This window comes from Thunnus thynnus, chromosome 6, assembly GCF_963924715.1.
Source record: "Thunnus thynnus chromosome 6, fThuThy2.1, whole genome shotgun sequence".
Lineage (NCBI taxonomy): Eukaryota > Metazoa > Chordata > Actinopteri > Scombriformes > Scombridae > Thunnus > Thunnus thynnus.
The window spans coordinates 27,398,874-27,425,753 of record NC_089522.1 but is presented as its reverse complement, the minus strand read 5'-3'; the positions used below and the strand labels follow the sequence as shown (position 1 = coordinate 27,425,753).

Genomic DNA, 26,880 nt, shown 5'->3' with positions numbered 1-26,880 from the left:
CTGCAGTATCGCAGCAAAGTAAAAGATCTCAGTAGTTCTTCCACCGCTGAGGTAAAGTCAGTATTACATTACATGAATACAAGGACATTTTTCCGAGGCACATGAGAGGAGTGTGTGGTCATGTACAAAAGCTACCATGGGTCTACTAGGTGGCGTCTCCCCCTCACTGGGATTAGCTGTCTTCTCTTTCAGCACTCCCTGAATTCCATTCCGCCTTTTAGTTTCTCGGCAGCGCTCTGTCTGCTGTATCCCAGCGCAGGACTTCCCTGTGACTTGCAAGACCGCATTTAGTCCCACAACAAGTCCAAGTTTCGGAGTGCACGAGAGGAGAAGCACGTTCGGAGTCCCCTCCGAGTCGATATTTCACGTCTGTGCGCAAAAGCAGCGCGAAAAGGATCCTTTTTTTTCTCTCTTTTCTTTTTTTTTTCCTTTTTTTTTTTTTTTTTTACCTGTTGATGAAGTCCCACCGGGCGTGGGGCGCAGAGGAGCAGCCGGGTTTCTTCACAGAGAAGAAAAGTCTGAAAACGGTGCAGATATCACACCGCTCCAGTGGCCAGGAGGAGTGAAGGACCTCGGGTTTTTCCTTTTTTCCCCAGCATTTGCAGCCTATGCTGGGTTGGTGGAAAATGGGCACTCCGACCACTTCGATCTGTGGACTTATCCTCTTCTTGATACTCACATGCCAGCTGGTCACTGTAAGTGAGCTAAAAACTTTCTCTCTTTTTTTTGCTCTTTCTTTTCACTTTTAAAACTCTCTACTTGGGGTTAAATGTTTCATTCACCCATAAAAGTGACCTATAAAACCATTTAACCCCCCCTCAACCCCTCAGAGCTCAAGTCAAAGTTACAAATCAGTGCCTTTATGTCCTATTAAAGGCAGAAAAAGAGCATGTGTTGATGCTGCTATTTATGTTCAGTAAATAATGTGCTGTGGTGGTGCAGGACTGCTCACATGCAGGTGGGCTGCATAACAGATTCCTGCCCACACAGTCATATCATGTCAGCATGGACCGTAAAGATGCTTTTAAAAGTAATATGACAAACTAGAACCTCCTGTTAAGTGAAGCCGGTCTAAGTTTGTCCATAGAAACAAGCTATTCATAGTCTCCCTGGAGTCTTAAACCTTCTCAAACTTAGTCATGCTACTCCTTGTGTTGCCTACACTGTCTGTCAGTTATAACATATGTATGGGGTTATTTTTTTTTTGACTGCGAGGGCTAAAAGTATCTGAAAATGTGCATTTAATACCAGCATGTTAGTCCTTTGTGTCCTCGCACATTTTCAGACTGACTTCTTTTCTTTGTCTGCCTCATTGATGAGTAAGTCCTGGAAATCCTTAAAGTTGAGGTCCATTTGCAAAAAAAATGACTTAATGTAATAAAAAAACAAGAAAAAAAGTTTTTAATCTACTGCCCCTCTCACCCATCAACATCTGCTACAGGAAGGAGAATGCACCATATCAGTCGCATCCTCTGGTTTTATTCGTCCGGCTTTCAGGGCTGCATCTAGCCATTTTTTTTAATTATTATTATTGATTATTTTTTCTATTATTTGATCATGTTTCATCTATAAAATGTCTAGCACCAGTTCCAGGTGCCCAAGATTATGTCTTGAAACTGCTGATTTTGTCCAAACAAAAGCCCAAAAGCCCAAATATATTAAATTTACACTGATATCCAACAGAGAAAAACAGAGAAGTTGGAACCAGAGAATGTTTCGCACTTTTGCTTGACAAATAACCACCAACTATTTTGATAATCCAACAATAGTTTAGTCATTTTTTAAGCAAATATTCCAAAAAGTTTGCTGGTTTCAGCAGCTCAAATGTGATCATTAATGCTTTTCTTTGTCATTTATAATAGTAAATTGATTATTTTTGGGTTTTGGACTGTTTGTCAGATAAAATAAGACATTTAATACTTCATCTTTGACTGTGGGTAATAATGACGTGATGATTTTTCACTATTTTCGGACATTTTATAGATCAAACTATTAATCGATTAATCGACAAAATAATCGGCAGATTAATCAATAATGAAAACAATAATTAGTTGCAGCCCCAATTGTGTAATTTTCAAATTTTTTTATGGATTTAGTATACTGCCCACACACTGTTGAGTATTTATCCTGGTCTAATTAATGATATTTCAGTGAAATAAGTTGTCTTTACTTTGCTATATCTGTGTTATGAATCATATAGAAGAGGACCATTGCTTTGCTGCTGAGAATAGACCTCCGCCCTCTGGAGATCCCGTCTGGTCTCTCACCTTTGTGCCCTCTAATAAACAGAGCTGTCATGGCTGAGATATCTGTGACTCCTCACTGTTGATTCGATCTGAAACAAAGCCCTTTGAGTGATGGCGCATAGTTCCAACGGCCAGCAGACATAAATCTTTCACCTGCTGGATATGAACAGTGATGCGCCAGACGCTTGAAAAGCTATAGTGTTAAAATTTTTACGACTTCAAGGTATATTTAACATCCAGCGGTGACATGCTATTGAGTGTGTATCCTATCCAGCGGACAACATGATCTATCACTTTGCAAAGTCGAGACAGAAGACGCGTTACCCGCATCTTCAAAGTCAAGTTATGTATCTACAATATCATCGATCCACAAAAGCTACCCGGTCCCCAGGGTGCTATCATCATCTGTTGTGTGCTGACACTGGAAGGTAATAGGAGACGGCCTCTACACTTTTACCACAGCCTTGATTGACTGCTAGGCCTAAACAAAACAATACCAACATAACTGAATTATCTGGAACCACAAGCATCTGTTTCTTGCATTATGACTTTGAACTCCAGCAGCCCTGTCTCTTGATTCAATTATGCACATGTACTGGTGTTACTATGGGCCCTCCGTTCTCCCCGCTGGAATGTCGGGGTCATGCGCATCAACTCAAACAATCAAAGTCAATAAAAAACTCTCGATGGGTAAGAGCCCTCCATCACAAATGAATACCCACATCCTGCCGTGAACCACCAGTAGCACTAGTGTGAGAAATTACCCAAGACAAGCATTTTTTACAGCTCAATATTCAATAAAAAAAGGGGCTTCTCACAAATCTATTTTGACACATACTGGTGTTTTACCAGTGAGAATGGATTATCTGCTTTGTTGCACTTGCTCTTTGCTCCTGCTTCTTCTACTTTGTTTTCTGGCGTATGACATCAGACCAACTGTGAGCATTGCTGCAGACAATTTTGGCACAGAGATTTCTCCCAGTATAGACTGTCACAAGTGTCCCTTGACTTCATTGGGGGTAGGACTGGGGTTTGGGGGGATGGGCGGCCTGAATTCCTATGACTATATATTATGCGTGTGTGTCATTGGTGTAAATTGTTCTGTTTCTCTGCTGTGTGTAACTCAACCCCTTCATCCAGGGCTAAATATTATGCGCTGACAGTCGGATCTGATGATTTATTTAGTCTATACTGGGTAATGCATTGACTAGGCGAGGTGGTTGGTCTCTCTGTGTGGCTCTTTGTCGTTTCAGACGAGGCTACCTGGTGTTTAATTCCCATTCAGAGTCGATGAGGATCGTATGGAGTTGCAAAGCACAGCAGTGCAAACACCAACTCCACTCCACAGTTTGAACAGTGGGGAAGGTCTGCCCCCTCCAGACCCATTCACATAATTGCTTGGAGACTGGGTTCAGTAAACATTGCATTGTTGAATTATAGCCCCAGGAGAGAGGCCATCTTGGCGCTCGGGACAATGCTGTACTGAAGTTGCTCGCCCCCTCCTCGAGCACATTGGCACATATGGAGTGCAGGCCAGCAGGCTGGCATTTGTTGACTCTGCAGTGAAGTGTGACTTGGGCCCGTATAGAGGTCAGGGAGGTGAGGACTCTGAACCTGACTCTGTTTCACAGTTCAGCAGGGGTTCCTCATGATTTATTCACAGCCAAAATGAGCTCCTGTAACATAGTTAACTAATCTTTTCACTTTTAATTCGTGTATGCAAGCAGACATGTTAAGCTGCTGTTTTGTTTGACTCTTCTCGCCATTTAACGTTTCGCGTGTTTATGTGCCTCGCATTCAGTCATTTAGAAAGGATGGTACTCCACAAAAAGCTGTGATGTGGGAAACAAACTAGACCAGAATCTCAGCAAAGGCTTCTGTGGGCGTTATTGTCTAAAAATCTCCATTGAGTCAGTTTTAATGTTTTATTTTGTGGTTCTTTCCCTTCCTAAATAAAGAAAAGTGTGTCCAACCCTTTGCACGGTTTTGATTCAGCCTGTAGCTCAGAACAGGATATGTTGAAGAGCTCGCTTTAAGTGCCTGGCTCACCGTTTTAAATATATAATTATTCTTTTTTTATATTTTTGTATGCATCTTATATGTTTTTGCTACCTTCCAACCCTTTTTCCTCTATTTATTTAACTTCAATATGGAAATCAACTTTCAACCAGGTCAGAAGTGCTAATTTAAAGGCAAAGTTTCACCGATTCTACTCCTTTTCAGTGTGGAACCGATGAAGCAGAAACTGAAAACCTATTTGTGTTTAGAGTTGCAACTACAGATTGTTTTCATCATTGATTAATCCTCAGGTTTTTGTCACTGAAATGTAAGAAAAAAGTGTAAATATAGTATCCTAGAGCCCAAGGTGAAGTCATGAAATTGCATGTTTTTTTCCCACCAACAGTCCAACAATCCAAAGATTAATCGATTAACAATATAGTTGCTGACTGATTTTCTTTCAAGCGACTAATCAATTCAACTCTATTGGAAGGTAGTCTACCACTGTGGACATAGTGATTTTAGTAAAAGTTACACTAATGGACCATATGCAGTGCAGGATTTTCACACTGATTTGTATTTACATCAACATTACCATACTCACTTAGCTGTAATGTCAAGTCTGCATGATTTATAGTAAAGAACTTAAACATGTCAAAAACATTAGTGTGGTCCTTTAAGGATCCACATTGCGATCTATATGCTACAGCACCCCCAAGTCTGGATTTAACACCTCTTCTTCTTATCTTCTGATTCCATTTTCAGTTTGCAGCCAAAACACAATGATTTAGTATTATCAGATCAGTGAGGTACATGTACTGTAATGCATATGAGGAATTTTCGATTGCAGAGATACAGCAGCCTTAAAGATGCCTAAAATGTATTGTTTTTTTCACTTCCCCCTCGCTCAGGACACACACATACACACAAACCAATGTCTTCTCACAATGCAGTATGCTCCATGGCCTTGTGCTTTCATGCACAATGTAGCATCCAAACACAGCTGCACCTCAGCTGGTACAGCAGCAACGCTGTGCATGTGCTGACATGAGCCCACATATTCTTGAGTACCGCCTGTTGTAACTAGACTTCCACTCTTTCCATTCATACCTCTTCAGACATTTACATTTTCCCTCTCTGAAGCGCATGTCCGTGGATGGTTTTTGTTTCAAATCTCAGTTTATAATTCGTGGATCATCCTCAGATTGGTCAGGAGCTTCTGTCAGGTTGATGCCATTCTGTAATTATATGTACTTTGTGTGGGTTACACCATGAACTCAACACACCTCCAAACAAGAGTAAAAGGGAAGAATAAAAGATTTTCATTCTATTTTCTTCAGTAATGCTTGTTAAAAATCATTATATGATCAGTGTGAAGCATGGTCTACTGATTTAAGTGGCCATCCTTTAACAAAATTTAATTTGCTTCCCAGTATATGCAAATAAGTGCCTTACTGGTGAATTGCCTGTGAGCAAGATACCAAATTCCCACCAATTTCATGTTGTCTTTTCAGTTTGGACACATCTTCCCATTCACTTCAATGAGAAAGTGTGTCCAAACTTTTGTCAGGTACTGTAGTCTGACCTCCTTGCAATGCAGCAAGTAATAAAAGTCTTTCCCTGCACGAATCATTATGTATATTATTATATATTTAACTGTTACATATAACTGTAAGTTACATATTATATATGTTATATGTTATATATGTTATACAGTTACATATTATATATGTAACTGTTCACATTCAAAAGAAGTCTTTGTTGCAGTCAGACAGTTAAACGAGTGCCCTTTGGCTCCTTCTGTTTCAGTGAAACCTACTCAAAGTATATATGACTCTTCATTCCTGTGTTATGAAGCTACAGGTGCAATAAAACCAACAGAGTTCATAGTGAGGTCACAGGATGACCTGAGGACAAACACTGTCTACACCACAAGCAATAAAAACAGCTAATGGTCAGAAAAAAATTTGTGGGTAGCAAATCACAAATGTAAGATTTTTATGTCCTTCGCTGTTTTCAGTCAGTGTTTTTTAGGAAAGTATTAAAATATGAAGGATATTCATCTGAAAATTGGAAAAAAAAGATGTAAGTGCTACGTTTGAAAAATGGTTAATATCGAGTGTTTCTTCTTCCCGTGCTTTGAAATTCATTCATTTTTGCGAAATGACTGCCAAGCTGGTCTTTAATTTGATGTACTTCATTGTCGATGGCGACTCTGCTCTTTTCCGGAAATAGTGAGCTTTAAATCTAACACGAGTCGCTCAGCTTGATAAGAAGAACAAAAGCCTGTAATAGAGTGCTACAGGCTCTGACTGATTTCTCAATCTTTAACAGTCTTTTTCAATCTTTTCACATTGTATTACCAGCCTTTTTCCCAGGCCGTACCCAGCCTTGCACTTATTAGAAATTCATTGAAATGCTAAGTTAACTGTATTGCCCCTTTCCTTTGAAGGTGCTCTGTAGTTGTCGGTGCCCTATTGAATGCCATTGTCTCAGCTAGTGGCTTGATGTGAAGTCACTTGGGCATTCGACTTTTTGCTCAAGGGAGCTGTTGCATTGTCTTGTATAGTCCCTCCCAACTCATACAAACTTCTACAGCTACACTGATGGGGGTTGCTGCCCTTTTCAGCAAAGGCGTTTTTGTGTGTTGTGAACAGAATTGATTTTTTTTCCAGGGTACTTAGGCTTTCTAAAGGAACCTATCATTCTTTTTTCTCTATTGTGTTTTAGAACAAGGTTTGACCCAGACATCCCGTCAAGTGTTTATAAAAAAATCCCACCCCGGTGTCTTATCAGAGCTGATGGTTTCTCACTTCCTGAACACAAACTAGTAGCGCCCTGCCTCCACTTCCATTTACTGTATAACAAGTCTGTACCTGTGAAAGAGAAAGGCTTCCCATCTTTGCAAGACTTTATTGTAACCCTAAGAAAATGCAAATTCACCTAAGCTGTTGTTAAACCCTTAATGTTCTCAGAGGGAGGTCGACAAGTGGAATTTTGCAGGCTTCAGGGTGTAATGGCTCAGTGAAAAGTAAATATAGGGGTAAAAACTCGCTTCCCCTTTCGGCTCACTTTTGTTTAATGCAGGAGCTTGTAAGTAGGTAGTTGTGCAAGTCTGCTGGAGTCTAATTAGCCAATTATTTCACAAATTAAAGGTTCTGCCATCCAGACACCTTCCTGCAAATTAAAAGTTTCTTAGCCTTTTTTAAAACCAAACACATATGAACAAACGTGTGAGGAATGGATGAATCAGTGTGTTTTTCAGCTCCAACTTAAGCTGTAATCAATGCTAACTAGCTCACTAACGTTACCTACAGTAGTAACATCACAATTCAAGAGCAATGTTCCTTTATTTTCATGTCTCCTACAGGATGCTGACAAGGGCTGCAACGTTTATTTTCATTATCGATTTATCTGCAGTTTATTTTTTTCCTTAATCACTTACATAATCATTTAGTCTGTAAGATGTCAAAAAGTAATGAAAACATTTCCTTCAATTTCCTACAGCTCAAGATAACTTCCTCAGATACCTTGTTTTTTCTGACCAACAGTCCAAAACCCAAAGATTATATCATTATAATGATATAAAGCAGAGAAAAGCAGAAAGTCTCTTGTTTGACAAGTTGAAACCAGAGGATTTTTGGTGTTTTTTTGCTTGAAAAGTCACTGACACAATTAATAGAGTATAAAAATTGTTGCAGATTATTGCAACAATGCTTTGGATAGATTAACTGACAAATTGTTTCAGCTCTAATGCTAACTTTTTTTCCTGGGACATGTAGCTTTAGCCTTAATCTTTTAGCATAATATCATGCATGTAGCCATCAAGCACATATTTAAGACCTTTAAGACTTACTAGGTTCTCGTTTTAAAATGAGCCAGCTTGAAACTTTAAAAAGTTAGCTGTAGAAAGCATTAGTACACTAGTAGCACTAGTGTTAGCTTAATTTGCTAATTAGCTAAAACTGTTAGAGACTGCTTTTATCTACCTCAGCCTAAAATCAGGGATCAGTTGTTTAAAAATAACTAAGAATTTCATAAATCTGCCACTATTATCATTATAAACTGCGTGGGGCTTAGCGAACGATCAGTTGGGGGTTTTAAAAATGCTCTTGGTACCGTTTGACGTTATACAGTTACAGACACACGATACTAGATATGTCATGTTGTTTCTGCTTAATGGAAGACTTCAGTTTTCATGTACTGGACCTTTGCTGTGCCCCTCACTGAGGCTTCAGAGGCCCTCAGGAGAGACCGGAGAGCTTCACCAGTCTGGTCTGTGTTATCATGTCAGCTGCCATCCCTCGAGACATAACAACTCATTCTCTTTGTTATACACACACACACATACACACACACACACGTTCACACACACTCACGCACTTCTTGGTCTTGTAGGAATTTTCTCTGTCTGTCTTTTTTTTTTTTCCACCCTCTATCCTTTCTTCTGTCTGCTCACTCTTTCTTGTAGCTTTCACTGTCAATCCCTTCGTATTGTAAACAAGCGGTAAACCAGTATTTATATCATCGTTGCTGTGGAGAACTCATTTCTACCCATCTGACCACCAGTGTGCCCCAGCAACAAGGCAATTTGGACAAGTGATTTGCTCTATGATGAGATATCTTTAGAGCTGGAAGCAAATGCGTCTGTGCTTAAGAGGTTGTCGGGCAGTCCATTGTTTTGGTGCAGTGGCTTGTGATGGTCTAAAACTTTTTTGTCCCTTGCTGAGTCACCATCCTGTTGGGGAAATGAAACCTGGAATTATCTACAGGACAAGAGGACCCCACTTCCCCTGAAGCAAAGTTTATTCAGGCTTTCCTGTGTACATTTCAGATGTCCTGCTCTATATATGCTGAAAGAAATAAACCAGTCTTTGTTTTGTTGTTTTTCTAACCCCCATACACCCCTTTTTTTCTACTTAAATCCATTTTCTCTCTGAAGTATGTTTATGCTTGAAAATCCACATAATCTTTAGACATTGTAGTTTTTCTGCTTTCATATGTCAACAAGCAAGTCTTATTTAAATATCTCCCCTGTGTCTTCAGCCTTTTTTTTTCCATGCTGTATTGATGCAGAGGTATTTATGACAGGTTTTCCTTTCTTGCACAGCAAGATCTGCTTCATTTGGAGTGTCTCTCAGCTTGTCACAGAATGTTGTTGCAAAGCTGTACAGAAGTTTTTATACAGTAACTTGGCAAGTAACATGCTGGAACTAAGGATTAATGAATTCCCCTGGACCTAATTATGCTCAAGTACAAGCCCTTGTTGTTTTTTATTTTTCCCTCTCAGCTAGAATGTGATTTTTGAATTTCCATCACAGTGTGTTTCAGCTGAGCAGAACTTACTTGGGTGGAAATATTTTCCATCCAGGTTTGCTGCTTTTGAAGATGCATGATCCGTACCATGGGCCAAACTGTGTTGTAATGGAAGAAGTCTTTGATTCAAACACACACACGCACAGTCATTCAAATATGATGTTTTTAATAAAAAAATAAACATTACTCACCACAGCTCTTTGACCTGTAGTGATTAGGCCTAATAAATGAGGCAGAAAACTTGTATCCATCATCCAGAATTCTGCAAATGCAAATGTTATGCTGCATCAGAATTGACACAGTGATACGCATTACATTACTCATTATTTATTTTAGTTATTCAGCCATCCGCTCTGTCAAAATTGCCTTCAAACAACTCAGAATCCTCCACACCCACATGTTGCATCTTTTCTATTTAACACATGTCGAAATAGAAAATGTCATGACTAAAAAGTGACGTAATGACGTAACTAACTAATTTAATTACCGAATTTGAAATTGTAATGCCTTACACTACTCGTTACTGAAAAAAGTAATTACATTACTGCAAGGCACTACAAAGTAATGAGTTACTGCCCAACACTGATGATATCATGATAAAAGACTGAGGCTGATGCCCCAGGCAAAAAGTCAACATCCTCACCAGCTGATGAGCCATGAAGAAGACGTGAAGATAAAGGATCATTGTTCTAAGAGATAGTTCAGTATGATAAAGAAAAATTTCATTATAACACCCCACAAACTAACCTAGGTAATTCATACTGTGCTCCTTGGCCTCAATTACTACTGTAGGTAGTAAGGTAGTTTGCAGGACATGTTAGAGTTGTTTCATTCATTCCTTACACTTCTTCTCTTGTGGTTTTGATTTTTGGAAATGCAACAAAAGACACTACTGTCCAAACTCTTTATGTACGGAGTATCGCTCTTACTACAGCCCCATGCATACTGCTTCAGCATGTGGAGAAATCCAAAGCTTGACAGGCCTGCTGTACCAACTTTTGGTTGCCAAGGTTTTATTGGACAATTGCTACATGATGGAGGGGTTTTAGCGAACAGTCAATGGCACTAGTTTAGTTTCCCTTACTACCTCACAGAACCTTTATTAATACACTGATATGTTCTTCATGACAGTCTCGCTACCGAGAGATGTATGGTTTTTGAGAAACAGGGTGTGCAGTTCCACAGCAGTACATAAGACAGTCACTTCTGAGAGTGGAATGTGGATCCTATTGTTAGTTGAGCAGTTCACAAGATTAAAATCACTGCTCCTTGTACGCTGCTGGAAACTATCACCATTGACGCGTCTGATCATTTCCAAATACACTTGTCTTGAAGCTTGTCTTGAGATCCAATGAAATACAAAGACTCCTTAAACACCACACTGACTAATGTAGCTTAGCATCCATCATGTGCCCAGAGGTTTGACAGTATGCAAGTCTACCAGTACCTGGCAGGCCTATTGAAGCTGAAGGTTGGCTATGTAACACAGTTGGTAAGGCAAAGGGAATTTCTGTGGTTTTAGACTAAAGTGGCTGTATATAATTTTCTCTCCACCCAAACCATCTGTTGATTCCGTGGAATGAGTAGTCATCCAAATACTCAGTTTAAAGGCTTGTTTATCTTCTTCTGCAGTAGCAGAAAGCTACTGTTCAGTGTTTACTCAAAGGTGATATAGACACCTACAGATGTGCAACAACAGAATCCTATTTTGAAACCAACCCAAGGTTCATCACTCTGTACCTCTCAAAGCTCACATGGCAGTATGTAACTTGTGTGGAGACATGAGTTAGCTTGTGTTCTCAGTTGAGACATGCAGTTTATAGTAGGTAGCTGGTGACCACCAACAATGTCGGTATCACACCACATCACAGAGGATCGAGTTATCGGAACAGCAGCTGCTGAACATTGCTGAGGTTTTTTTTTTTTAAATCAATGCACGACTGTTGCGATATTCGGTTAAATTTGCCACCCAAAAGGCAATTTCAGATTTCTTTATTTCTTTTTATTCAAAGCCAAACCCATGTGAGGTACATATATTAGATTTGCTTATCTAAATTACAGATCTGGGTTGCCCTTGATGTTCTTTCCATACTCATCCAAGACAGTAAAGGTCTTGCTTTTCTGTTCATCCTTATGAAGGCAGCACCTCCAGCCAAGTCAGGCAATTATTGCTTTAAAAGGGGTAATTAAATGGTTCTTCCCCTGAACTGAGGGCCTGTGTGATTTATGTGGACTGTGAGCACAGAGAGGAGGCTCTTTCAGCTGTGCCGGGACGAAGAGGCCCTGTCTTCCCTACCAGGCTCCACCTGCTGAGGCTCTATTATGACCCTGTCATGGGTACAAGGGGTGGAGATGAGGGCACACTGGGGCTAAAATTTGGCACAAAAACCAGACTGCAGTCAGATTCTCTGGCACAGACATCAGTCTTGCCTGTGGGCACATGGTTAACTTCAGTCTGTTGTTTCACCAGGGCTTTCCTGGTGCAGGGATAATGGAAAACAAGATTTAGGGGAGATAATAGAAGAACGAGAGTAGAGCTGTTTGTTCATACCTATTTTTTTTAGGGCTGGCCAGACAGGCAGAGATTAGGGTCTGATCAGCCCTGGGTGCTATGTCTCTAAAGGGGTTGTCAACGCTATTGCTGCTGCCCAGAGGTGGAGCTCGTCCTTCCAACATGCTTGCATATACCCAACCATAATATAGGCCTAGTGTACATAAAAATTAAATATAACCATGGTAAATATCACTGTCCTGCTGCAGACTTCTCCTGCTTCTGACAGCTGTCAAGTCAAAGGTTCCTGTAAATACATTTCAGAAAAGAGTAAAATGTCAGTTGCACTTCCCTTTGCACTGCACTCTTGTCACCTCTGAATCTGTGGTGCTAATGCTCAACTTAAAATCTAAGTATAGAAGTATTACTGATTGGCACTTTAAGATGTATTGCATGAATCAGTGGAAGCAGATAATTCTACTGAGTGGTGGATAGTATGCATGATCCCTTGTGCTCTGTCTCTAAAAGACGTTAAAGAACACCTTAACAGTAAAATATAGTCAGTAACTGTTCATAACATTTAGCTATTCAAATACTACTATATATTATTATTTATTATTCTAAGGGATAGTGTATTGTCACCCATGGCTGCCTGACTTTCACTGCACACATCCTGTGCTCCTCCAGTCCCCTGGGCAGGAATATTTGGAAGTAAGCTGAGGTATGAGTTATTGCTTGCGTGAATACCTTAAGGATCACTTGAAAATGCAAGCAAAATAAATGATAATGTATTTTGTTGTAATAATGTTATCTATGTAAAAGTGCTGTTATGTTATTCCCCACTGTCTGAGACAGCAGGATTTTACTGTAAAGAAATGTCAGCAAGGCAAGAAGGAGAGATGCAAGTGAAAGCTGAGTCTTAAATTATCCTCTTTCTGCTCTTTTTTCCTTGAAAGGTCATGAACTGGCTTGTGCTGGCTTGTCCATTAGCACAGTGATGAGTCACACATTGAGCAGACTGCAGTTAGTTTCACTGTCGTCTCTCAGATACCTGACGGCTTCACTATGCTGATTAACCACCGGAGCTCAGCGTATTTTCACACGGACACACAGGGCCCCTTGTCTATAATTACCTCTTATTATAGTAGGAAATGGATCCCTCACATCTGCTTCCAATGAATAGGCAGGTTAGCCCTCCTGCTTTCTTGTATTATTGCATAAACTCCTGGCAAACAGATGTCTTTGTAGGTGTTAGCGCACCTTCAAATTAAGGCCTGTTTTTGAATTATGAGGGCAGGTGAAATTCGTCTGTCAACTGCTGAGAGGAAGATACTCCCAGACTCTGTTTATGGTTGTCAGATGTCGGCCCTCAGGTTTGTTGTGTAGTTGGTGCAAAGCCAAATGCATCCTCTCAAGTCTCTGTACGACTTGAATGTAGAGTGCTATTAAAGTGAATCATCTGGTAAAGCTCTGTACCCCCCTGCAGCATTTGTTTAAAACTGTCCACTCCAGAAAGAACAAAATCACAAAAATTCTTTCAAGTATAAAGTAAAGTAGTTTAGAGTCCATAGGGTCCTGATTAGGATTGTCACTCATTTGATAGTTCCCACCTGTATAGTCTTTAACATGAGTTGCAACAGAAATGAGCTTTAAATAATGACAGTTTTTATACTTCGCAGCTTGATCCATGATAATGCCTTAAAAACTTAGTCTGGAATGCTTCTGTCAGGTATAATAAACTATTCAAGAGTACAATATAGCCTCTTACATCATATATTAATGTTATGACATAAATGTTGAAACCTACTGTGATAAAAGTTACATTCATGGAATGAGGGCTCCTGATCGATTGACCCACATTTTTTAAGTTAACTGCTGACTTTTATGTCCTGCTCCTGGCTAATTGTAATGGGAGCTTTTTACAAAGCGCAGGACCAGGATCATTAAAAAGCCTGTGTTTGCTAGGTCTGCAAATAGCCTCAATAAACGTTTGCGGTTTCAATTAGCTGCCCGATGGTGGGATTATTACTCATTAGCTCAGACACAACCATACAAAAATATTATGGAGGGTTTCCATTTCATCTGACATCAGACATCTTGAGGATAATGTATATTTTGCAACCAGAATCTTATTTTTATTAATCTTATCTATTGACTATGATAACAAATAACTCATCAGTCTATGGGGACACCATGTCTCTGCTAAGTTTAATCTTGGTCTCACCAGAACGTGGCCCAGCAAAATAATGATGTGGGAACTACTTGCAGGGGTAGTTGATGAAGTACTGTAGCTGGCAAGCTAACACGATAGCAAGCTGGGAACATGCCACTGTAAATCACAATAGTTACCATCTGTTATTTTGTTCTCAGGATTGTACATCATTTCATTTCATTTAACAAGTTATTTAAAGGGGGTAAAAAGGCCAGCAAGCTAGCTACCTTGTGAGCACTCAATTCAAGGTGGCTTGCTGTCCATCAATGGTACAAATTCGCATGTCAGTGTTCACCAAAGTTGACTGGCCCTTTATTGTTGTAGTACAACACTGGTGACCAGATAAGCTCTAAGCAAGTCCGTAATTTTTAGATCTTATTTGATGACAGGGGACCTGTTTAAAATATAGAGATTTAAAGTTATTATAAGTGGTAGGAATGATGACAAAAATAAGATACAGGTTATAAAAAACATTTCCATTTCATAGTGATATTCAGTAACTTAAAGTAAAGTAATAGAGAAGTGCCATTTACCGACATACAGTAAAGTCATACAAAAACAAATTGTGATCTCATCTGTTTATGTCTGTTTACACTGTAGTGAATGCTGTAGTGTTTGCATTTAGGTATTGTTCCACTGTGAACGTGCCAGCAGTTTATTTTTGGGACTATCTTGCGGAGGAAGGGTAAGTTAACTGAAGGAAGTGTTTAATTTAGCTTTGGGATTTTATCTGGCTCTCAAAGCGTAAGATCCAGCAGGCGTGGTCCTGTCTGGGGGAATTCCTATCCCCAACTTCATCAAGGAAAATGGGATAGCTGTCAGGCTTACTTTTATCACAATAAGTATCCTGATATATATTTGTGGATTTACAAGCATAGCCGAAGATGTTTCTGTTTTCTGTTTTTTGGGGGGGTTTTTTACCTGTTGGCAGTTGACGGCTCTGATATTATGCATTAGATGCCTGTTGTTTTAGGAGCATTTAAAACAGATGTGCTTGACATTCTTATATTTCCTGACTCATTTTATGAATCGCTTTGTTTCAGAAGGGATCATTTGCTTTTTTTTTTTTTTTTAAATCAATCTGTGAATCATGACTAAAGCCACATGATCACAACCTGCCTTTCAGTCTGTCTGATAGACTGGTGAATGATCCCTGCAGGGAAATAGTCTAGACAGAAAGATTGCCAGTCTAAGTGAGTTAATACACTGCAGGTTATTCTGCCAATACAGTCAGTAACTAAATACAGAAGTCTTAAGTAACTTAGTATTTTATCCTAAGTTAAACAAGCAGTAGTAGCCATTTCCATTGATTTAAATACCACCAATAACCACAGTGCAAGGATTAAAAAATACCTGTGACTTTGTTAATATAGTTGAATATTTTAGCATGTCTTACCCGTGTATGGTAAGATGCTAGACTTAAGGCCTGTAAAACTGTAAATGATGCAGTAAAAGTCAGAGACGTCTCAAGAGGCTCTTGCAGAGCCCCTTGTTGACCTTGGACAAAAGTAATGAGGGGACTACTGTTTATCTCCCATCCAACAGCTTTTCCCCCAGCTCTCATTCATAGCCATATCTTCATCCTGCAGTCTCTCAGTTTGCTTATCCAAAGTCTGCTCAGAGCCTGACTTAGTGTTTGGCTGGCTTGGATTTCCATACTTGTTTCTAAAGTTGGACGCATTGCAAGAGTATAAGGAACTTCTTGTACAAGTGTTCAACTGTTAAAACAACAGCTGCCTAAACTTGTTAAAAGTTTTAGCCGAGTGTTTCTTGTCATAAATTCTACCCATTAACAAGGACTGACTGCTTCTGTTCTGACAAATGAAATTCAGAAGGAACATTTATGGGCTTACAAAGATCTAGAAGTTGTGAAATACAGAAAAGATGAAAATGAAACATGAGCCTAATGGAGTGGCCAGTGGTTACCCTAAGTAATACAGGTAAACTAATCCTATTTGTGGGGTTGGTGTTTTTTGACAGGCCAAAACAAAAGTGTTTTACACCTGGAGAAATCCGACCTTCGCCTTACTCGGATTCCCCAGATCCTTCTCCTTGAGCCAGGCTCCAGAAGATAATCCGCTTCTTTGCGAGTGTCCTGCCCCTTGAGCCTTTGTCAGGGGGTGACAGAGGAAGTCTGAATTCAAGGGTTTTAAACTGTGAATGGAGAAGGTGAGAGCCAATCAAGAAGAAGGCATTTCATGCCGACAAAGTGGGCACCTGATCCCCTCTCACATGCCGAACCCAATAATTGGCTTTAGGAATGTTCACATTTCTCTGCTTTAGGGTATCGTTAAAGAAGTAAAGCTCACTGGCTTTTTGGAGGATGGTTAAGATTTGCCTTGATCCTTGGATTGGGGGAAATAAATGACTTCCTTCACTAAGCATGGAAGACAACCTGCAGGAAAGTCCCTTGTTAGACTGAAGCTAGCCAGAGTGTGGGTCGATTTACTTTAAAACATTCATGTCTATTTTTGGTCATTAAAAATTGGATACCGTCAAAACAAAGTTGCTATATCACTCTGTTCCAGAAGGCAAAGTCTAATCAAGTATAAACAGAAAAACTATTTTGTATGTAATATCTTCTCACTGAATCACATCCATACCAATCTGAAGAGATCTTGAGTCAGTTTTTATGTGCTGCACAGATGTGGGTGTGCCAGTATGCTGAGCAACAGTTGGCTGTGCCTGCTACTGCTCAGAGCGTTTTCTGAAACATGGCTTTCTTCAGTGTTTATTGGTCCTTGTCCAGCCCTAACCTCAAATGGGGAGGTTAGGAGATTGCCAACCAAAGCAGCAGACAGCCTACTGTACTGAACGTCTCCAGCAATGGATCTGGAAACTGCATGTACAGGGTTTTATATTGGGGAGAGCCTTACACAAAAGCATCTTTGAAAATACTGACCAAATATAATTCAAATTACTATGCACAAGCATTAAACACATGACTGTTGTGAGTGTTACTGTAATAGGTGGAAGCTCTGGGGAATGTGCAGTGACTAGCAGTCCTTTCTTGTCTTTTTAAATGTCGCATGTGGCAGGTAATAAGTTGCTCTAATTTTGAAGCAAATTAAATGCTAAATCATTAGTAAACATGATTATCTGAAATAGCACAGAGGTCTGGTGATTTCTCTTCATTGGACTTCACCCCCTGTTCTGTCCTGCACCCACTCTGGCTGCAGGGCCTCTGGAGGAGGGTGTAATAACACCTGCAGCTACGCAGCTCCTGAGGTATTTTTATCTCCCCCTGGAATTCTACCTCTGTTCTCCTCGTAGATCTCCTGTCTACATGCATGGGAACTCAGCTGGTGGTGGTCCTTGACATAGATTTGTAGAAGTCACCTGCCTCACTACATTTCATGCATTCTCACTGACAAGCTACATTAAATCAGTGTTGGATCCAGCACAGACTTTTGCCTTTGAGAATTGTTAGTTGATGCAAGTAACTTTCCATTATCAAAATGAGAGTAGCATTTTGTATCAGGATGACGTAAGCAACCAGCAGCTGTTAGATTGTTGAAGCTAACACGCCTCTGGAACTGAATTTTCATCCCTCACCAGTTCTCCCAAACAGGCACTGGCAGTGTGCTCCTTTCAGCCTTGTTTAGAACCAAATCAAAGCGTGGATGGCCTCGGAAATATGCTGGCATTTGGAACAGAAATGGCAAATACATGAATGCCTTTGTGTTCATTGCTCTGGAATTGGTTTATGACATTGTTCTGCCAAAACATATAATATGTAATGCGGCAACAGCTGAGGGCATTCATAATAGTGTTATTTATAATGACCCATAACCGTGACTACTTAAACTGAGGGTTCAGCCATGGTACTTTCCTATGTTTGTTGTGAGTAGATTAATTTTATCTGCAGAGAAAGAGGAGCCAGTGTACTGAGTGAAACCTTAGTTAAGCATGTGCACAGATGGCCCACCTATTTGAATTCTCCTCGCTTTCTGTGTTAGGAAATATTATGTATAATGATACAGCAGCTGTTGTGCATGTTTTTTCCATTTTTTCAAAAGAGAATAAAACAGTTTTTGGACATATTTGTGGAAATAGCCTCAAAGATTCAGGCCTCTGAATGGACGTTTCCTATGGTGTTGCTAGGAGACATACTGTCATAGCCCATGAACATAGAAATTTGACAAGTTGACATGTACCGTTAGCGAGTAAAGGCATCTTTCCCTTTACAACATCAAACATCAAACAGCTCCCACACTCTCATACTGTGTTCATCCTACATTATACAAAGAGGGTGTCTGGCTAGCGTTAACTCTATTTTATTGGTCCAGTTGTAAATGGTAAATGACCAGACTAGAAGTCAAAGTCACAGCAATGGGTTGTCCTGAAAATTCAGTGCTCTGTATGTTACCCTGTGATTTAAATCATGACATGTAGGAAGTGCTCAAATCACAGATGGAACTAAGCAACAGCTAACATTATCAGCCCTCAACATGATTACCTGCCTGCGTGGCTGTTAGACCTGAACTAAGCTAGTTTTAGTGTCCACCTGTACAGATATTGCACCAATCAAATTGCCTCAACCAACATTGTCAGTCGTTACAAAAAATTCACGGGAACTGCCTCGGGAGAACAACAATGTAAGGGATGCTATCATGGCAGAAAAATAAAAAACAGAAAAGATTTTTTTGTAATGTAAGTTTGATTTTCCTCCTTGGTGTTTGCATTTAGAGCTTTCATACTTCTACAATGGATGAAATGTCTATCGATGGAGTCACTTGATGGACATTTAAAAGAAAGAATAATTTATTCGACTCTTTAATCTGATAGATCAAGTTCACTACCTGAATTAACTGAAAGCAGACATCCCCAGCATGATCAGAATACAAAAAGCAAACAGTGAATGATGTTGTTTATGCCTGAAGACACAAAGGAGTCCATCATCTTTTTCTTACAACAGTATCAGATGACCCTCCAGTGCAAAGTACCCATTGTGAATGGCTCTATGTAGCGTAATATATTTCAGAATTCTCACTCTAGCCCATGATAGTCACATGGATGATTATCTTTTATGTGGTTATTTGAGATTGATAAAGATTAGAAAACCCTTTTCATGCCTGTGATGAAAGCTGACCTTTTTTTGTCACCCATGGATATCCTGTGTTGCTCTGCAAGTGAGACCAAGCCAGATCTGATTTCTACTGCCATGTTCTCTTTTCTACTCCCACTTTCAGTTTTCCCATGATGCATCAGTCAGCAAAAACAGCTGTCAGGTACTTTCCAATGGGAAGGATGTAGGGGACTCTTGAAAGACAGGGATAACCTCTGAATACCTTCTCTCCTTCCTCCCTTTGATGATTTTGTCAACATCAGACTGCAGTGTCTTGTTTACTCTGCTGCACAGAACATCTGGAGATGAGCATATCTATCTTTTCTTCTGCAGCCTTATTATGTTTATATTAATGACATAAACAGTTGAGAAAGAATATTTTTGTTGTCACAGCACATCACCTCTTTGGACTTTTTTTTTTTTTTTTTTAGTCTTGGCAGAGGTAACAGAGTATTATTGGAAAAGTTGTGAGAAAAAAGGAAAAAGACTTTGATGTGGAGATGGCGCCCAACAAAGAGTTCTGTTCAGTTAACAGCAGGTTTTCTTGTGATGTTCTAAGCCCAAATCTTAGGTTACCAAACAAAGACCATTTAAAACTCATGGTTTGAGATGTTCAACATGTTGGAACTGCTTTGCGTTCCAAAAACCTCACCATGGTACCCAGCCAAATCCCAGTTAATTATGAGATCGACATCCCAAATAGCATGACCTTGGGAACTGGTGGAAAGTGGCTTTACCAACATGAAATTACTCCCTCCGGCCAGGACGCCTGCAGGGTATTCTCTCCATGACCAAAGGACCTGGAGTCTATTCTGTTCTCACAAAGTCTGCTCATAAACAATCTGTTATTGTAAAGATGCAAAATGTTCATTTCTGCATCCCAGTGGAAAGATTTACATACAATATATTGCTTCGAAAGTCCAATGTCTTCCAGAAATGGTTGCATAAGCTGCGTACTTAGAAAGATTGGTCTACTTAGCCCATTTTTCCCACACACTGGAATGATGAACTAATCGAGTATGATACACAGGGGGGGAAGTGAGTTGACAGACTGAGCTAGTTCTGGCCTGTGATTATGTGGGACAGTGTGAGTGTGGCCAAGTCAACAGGTGGTGTCAGATTAGTTGGTCCTGAGGCGAGAATGTGCGAGAGAGAAAGAGAGGAGGGTAAATCTAACGCTGCCACTGACATCAGCGTAGGGAAACCAGAGCCTAATCACAGAGCCATCAAGCAGATTCTGCTACTTCCTTTAAAGCTTAACTGGCCCACAAACCTTTAAATCAACTCAGCCGAAGCTGTCATTATGTTAAAAAAAAAAGAGATTGGTCAAAAATTGCATTTTACATCCACATGTTTTAGCCACGTTAGCGGCATGTCTCCAGGGATGGCAAAGTTGGTTGGTGGGGCCACCGCCTTGATCCAGACAACCATCAAATAGATTTCCCTAAAATCTGGAGCAGATATCCATGGTGCCTAGCTGATGAATCTTAATGACTCAACAAGGCCTAGGACCCCCATTGACATGGACACCATGCCATCTTCTATTTGCACATCTGTGATATTTGATCTAACATGGCCCACTACACTAACACAACTTGTATTATTATTAATTGCACACTGCATATACTGTTTACACTTATGAACATTTGCACATTCCTGGACAGTATTTTGTACATTTCATTTCATTCTCCTCAATTTAAGATTTAAACCTGTGGCAGCTCTTCTCTCTTCGAATATTCTTTTTATATTATTGAGGATTACTTGATTTTTTGTATATTTTTTACTGTTATGCACCACAACACCAAGGCATATTCCTTGTATGTGCAAACCTACTTGGCAATAAACCTTTTTCTGATTCTGATTCGGCGACCCACTGACTTTTCATCTAGCGCCCCCAGCAGGTCAAAGTTTTCATTTATCCAGTGAATGATCTCAACATGTACTCGGTGAATTGGCACAAAATTTTGGACAGATATTCATTATTCCTAGACACTAATATGTTATGACTTTGCTTAATCCCTGAATTTTCCTCTCACACCGCCATGAGGTTGAAATTTGTGGTTTTGAATGAAATGTCTTGACAACTATTGGATAGGTCGTCATGAACTTTGGTCCAGACATCAATGAATCATAATAACTTTGGCGATCTGTTAACTTTTCATCTTGCATCATCATCAGCTTGAAAATTTCAGTGGTGAAAAGTGAAATATGTTTAATGTTTAAAGACATTCCCATCAACCTCAGCTGTACTCTGTGTTTAGTTCTAATTAGCAACCAATAGCATTATAACATGCTGAAGTAAGATGGTGAAGATGGAAGACATTAAACCTGCTAAACATCAGCGTGTCAGCATTATCTTTCTCAGAACGTTAGCATGCTGACATTAACATTTAGCTCAGAGCTCCACTGTGCCTAAATACAGCCACACAGCTGCTAGCATAGCTGTAGTTGAGCTCATAGGACTTGGTTTTACAATCTTGTATTGTAATCGGCAATCATTCTTTGAGTGGGGGGTAAACACTTCACTTGGTGTTTCATTGATAGGCCCACCCAGCAACAGAACTTCAAGAGGATCAGTTAAGTCCAGATTTCTACTGTCAATGATTCAGTCTTGTTTATGCGAACTGTAAATCATAACCAGCAGCAACAGAACTTCAGGAGGATCAGTCCAGTCCAGGTTTATTCTGTCACTGATTCAATCCTGTTTTGCGAACTGTAAATCATAACCAGCAGCAACAGAGAACTCAGGGAAGGTCAGTTGAGTCCAGGTTTCCTCTGTTAGTGATTCAGTCCTGTTTATGCAGACTGTAAATCATAACCAGCAGTTGGGGTAGGGGTAGAAGCCTCACTGGGGGGGGGAGATCAGGTGGGCACCCTTCTTTCTTGGTGTTTCGTTGATAGGCCCATGACACCTTCAGAGGGCTCAACAGTGACACCTGGTATATCAGGTGCACCCCCCTCAGCTTCTACCCCTCCTGCTGGCCTACTGCGGTCATTTTACTGCCCAGTTCTACTAAATTCTGTTATAAAATTGTGTTTATCGTTTGAAATATAGTCATTTCTGCATTATATTTTTGAAAAACTACTTGTTTCATCTGCTTTAGTTTCTACAAATAATTTTAATTAATGTCATTTGTATGTAGAAATACATTTTTGCAAACATTTAGTAACATGTTAATACAACTGAGTATGAGGTTATGAAGTATGTGCTAAGAGCTCTATACTGTATATGTATAACTCCCCCTACAAAATGTAAATAGCTCTCCTCGCAGAAGAAGGTTCACAGCGCTTAAACATCAGTTTCCTGCAGCTGAAGCTCAAGTCAATCTTTGTTCCAAGGTGTTACTGTAGCGCAGTGTCAGCTGCGTCAGTGAGAAGGAAAGCAGACATCTTAAGTGACACAGCAGCCCTTTCAAAGGATCTCTTTCTGTTATAAATAAACAGGCCGGGGCTGGCCAAGCCGGAGCTGCTCTTCCCCTCTGAGCTGCCACCTCGCCCGTCAGCTGTCGTCTGGGGGAACTGGAGCTGGCCCCACAGTCCCCTCCTCCCGGCAGGTCACTCTCTCAGAAATGTTACCGGAAACACACACGCTATTTATAGACCCACGAATTACTCTCACAGTGTTTATGTTTGATCTGACGTGCAGTTCAGGTGAGACAGGATTTGGTTTGCATTTTGCCAGGTACACTTGTCATTTTTAATCTACTGTGTTCCTTTCTTTGCTCTAAGTCAAATATTTTAGCTTTGACTTGTTTTATCCCTCAGAGTATAAACATTCATTGGAATATTTTTCTCACTATAAGAGCACCAGTAGTTTTAAGAGCTAAACCTCCAATACAATAAATGGGCCTCTCTCACAAACCAGAGAGCCCTATAAAAACAGAATAGGTTCATTCCTGGCTGAAACCACGTTTTGATAACTGTGTGCCTCTTAAGGAGGTGTGTTTCCAGTGTTTGTGCACAAGTGTGCAGCTGTCCGTGTGTGTCTATACACTTCTTAATACTTGAATGTGTAAATAAGGGGGCGGTTGCAGGTCTTTTGTTCACCGATAGTGAGGGCCTTCAGGTTCCACCACTGGACGAGCTGTGGTTGTGATTCTAGGTGGTCTATTGATGCAGGTTCCTGCCGGGGCCCCTGCTGGGGTGATAATTGAAAAGACGGGCTTCTAAGGGTGTCAACTGGGCCTTCACGCCTACAGACGTTTGGGTGGAATGTGTTCACGCTTTATTATCCCACCCACAGTGAAAATGTAACACAGTACAGCTTTTAAAAACACTTTCAGCTACCTGTAAAATAACTTGAAGAATATTTTGTTTGGGAATATCTATGCTCAGTTTGGAAAAAAACCCCTGCTTTTGGCAATTTAAGATGAACTTCTCTGTCTGTTTCTTTCAAACTCCTAAAATCACAAAAGAAACATAGATGAAAAGACCAATGAGGTTTTTGCCCTACTGCTTTTAACACAAATTCCAGGTCTTGTGATCTGTTATCATTGACGCTGAAAAAAGCCCATCTGAGATAGTATTTCGGTTAGTGTTAGGCCGGGGTGTCTTGTTTCATGGCCCGCATACGATTTCTACTCTCTGTCTGGTCGTTGTGTCGCCAGGCAGTGACCTTTGGCCTAAAATACATTATGATGACTCACCCCCAGTTTGCAAATTGTACTATTTGGGGCTGATTCAGACAAGGCGGAGATGACACTCATAAAGTTAAGTACAGAATACGACTTTCAGATCACTTTTTTGTAGCTAGTGTGGAGTATCTGATCACAGTTTACTGGGTGCATCTGTATTATTATTTAGTTAGTGACAGATAGAGCTGCAACGAATAGCGTAAAATGAATCTGCAGCTTTTTTGATAGGCGATTAATCTGCATTTTTCAAATAAAAGGCCAAATATTCTCTGGTTTCAGCTTCTCAAATGTGAGGATTTGCATCTTTTCTTTGTTATATATGTGCAAGTAAATTTAAACTCTGTAGGTTTTGGACTATTGCAAATTGAAGCCATCTCCATGGGCTCTGGGATATTGTGAATACCTTTTTTTTCACATTTTTTTAACATTTTATAGACAAAATGATGAATTGAGAAATGTGAAATTCAATCTGTCACATTGGATTTCAAATAGTCTTCTGTAACAATTTCAACTTTCCGGAAATTTAGCAGGTTAAAGTAAAAGCAACAGCTGTTTTATAGGCGTGGTATTAAGGTTTTGCAAGCGTGTACAAGTGTATGTGTGTGTATTGGTAGAGATACATTAATTCACCCTCCTGCTCCTTTGATCCCACCAGAGCGAGAAAGATAACGCTCATTGACAAAGGCATTTTTTTCTTTACTTTAATTGTAGCTTTGTAGGCATCCTTTCTTGCGCTGTGTAGGAGATCACAAACACAAGTCTGCACAGGCTGGCTGCTTATTTTGACATGCCTCCCCAAACACAGAGGGTTGGTGTAAAGGGAGAGGAGTGTGTGAGGTTGTGTGGCAGATGCTGTCTAGCTGGAGGCAGTGCTTGCTTGCTTGCCACAGACAATCTTTGAATCTGTGCCTCACATGGAGAGTGGGGCCAGGCACAAAAACACAACAGACTTATTTTATTTGTTTTGTTTGATCATATCAAAGTATGACGGATTTCTGAGTGACAGAACTGATTTACATCTCCGTGATGTCAATGTTTATTAATTTTTGAGGTCATCTAGTCGGCTCATTAAAATATGCACCGCAGAGAAAAAAAGCCCTCACAGTTACCTGTTAAGTATATTTAATGAAACAGGTTCTCATTGCATTGCACTTTGCTGCGTCACCTTGCATTACCAGAAGAATCTGCATATCTGAAAAGTCATCATGAGTGTCGAGAAAGTGTGAGTGCAAATGCCATTTTCCAGTGGGAGATCAAGCTTATTGTAAAATGGATGGCATGACCGTTGTGTGGGAGTAGCGAATGAATGACCTGGGGGAAGAAGGCAAGACAGGCACTCCAAGCATGTGTTCAAAAATGTGGACTTATCCTTCACTTGTTACTCCTTGGCCCCCTTCACTCCTCTCTACAAGTCCCTTTTTCCAAGAAAATCCGGCGTGTTTGTTGCGCCCACAGCATTAGTCATAGAACACATTGAGAAGACAATCCATGCACATTGTCAAAGAGTGTTTGTCTGTTGAATGAAGAGCCTCCTTCCACTTCCTCCACGTTCCAAACACTTTGGATTAAACCCTGTAGAAATGTCAAAAGACCTGCAGAGAGCATAAGGGCCTCACTCATCGGGCCCCTTATGGAGCAGAGGCCCAGGCAGAGGTTTAGTGTCAGAAGTGGCAGTTTGTCAATTCACCCACGACTCCAAGCAAGACTTAAACACATATGAAAACTCAGTCTCTCACACAAACATGCACATACACAAAGCTGCCCTGTTGCCTCAATTTTGTTGTCAAAAATCTTGTGACGTAAGTGTCTCCTAAATTCTCAAGTGCTTGGACAAGGAACATTTCTCTTGGGCTTATGCGCCTTCTCTTTCATCACTCTTTCACAGGGCCAAGCACACCACAAAAACCCATATGTGAAGATCACCATGTGTGTGTTAGAGCTGTAAAACATGTTGTTGGTAAGGCTGTCTCAATAACCGCAATATTGCAATACTGCATTATAGACAAGCCAACTGCGGTGGATGGCAAGCAACTTCCACAACCACGCTATATTCATGTTTTTTTCTTTTTTTCATGAGGCTAGATCCTCCTTGTTTTACACTTCAATGCGAATGTATTGAATGTTTGGTGGCTCCTCCGGTCCGGTCCGGTGGCGGCTCCGGAAGATCCCGCCCCCCCAGGCGCCACGGAATCTCGTGCAAGCCTCCTGCAGCTAACATCCAGGCTAACTAGCTAACCTGGCGCCCAGCCCTCATAACAGTATATGTGTTTAAACTCTCCTGGGTGACTGCAAGGCTGAGCATGCTGCCATTTAACCTGCAAGGTAAAGTAGTTTACCACCAATCATACAATCTAAAGGCACTTCTAGCCTGTGTTCTTACATCCCAGGTTTAAGGGGACTCAGCTGTAGGCCAGTGTTGTTTCCTGCCACAACATGATTTAAAGTGTTTTCCATGTTCATCAGGTCCTGCTGCTCCATTTTGCCGACACTTAATCAGACTAACATACCTTGATTTTTACTAAAAAAAAAAAAAAGAGGTGTTAATATAGCATATGTACAGCACCGTGTACCATGCTGTTGAGTCTCCCTAAATCAGAGCAGGAAAAATTCCTTCACCACGACAGCCCTAGTTGTTGGAGCAGCTAAAACAAACATCCGAAGAGTTTCTTAAAAATGTGCAATGTAATACACATACAAATCAATATCAACATTTCATTTGGGGAATATCTTTGTTTTATTCTCTTCAAATAAGTTTGAGTTTGCAGTATCAATGCACTCTGTTCCTGCACCTTTATCCTATGAGGCTTTGGGCAACATCCCAATCTCTGTGTGTGCATGTGCACACATAATTTATTTTTATGTTATCAAGGTGCTGATTTAATGCAACCCTGCAAATACTTCTGCACCTACTCCAA

At 40.3% G+C, this 26,880-nt stretch overlaps 1 protein-coding gene across 1 annotated transcript in view; it reads left to right on the top strand.

Moving 5' to 3' along the window:
* Positions 1 to 26,880, top strand: part of hspg2 (heparan sulfate proteoglycan 2) — a 102,387-nt gene continuing 75,507 nt past the window's right edge. The window contains exon 1 of the mRNA XM_067593144.1: positions 1 to 695. Within this exon, the coding sequence (XP_067449245.1) occupies positions 609 to 695 (87 nt within the window). The 5' untranslated portion in view covers positions 1 to 608. The remainder of the gene's footprint in view (positions 696 to 26,880) is intronic.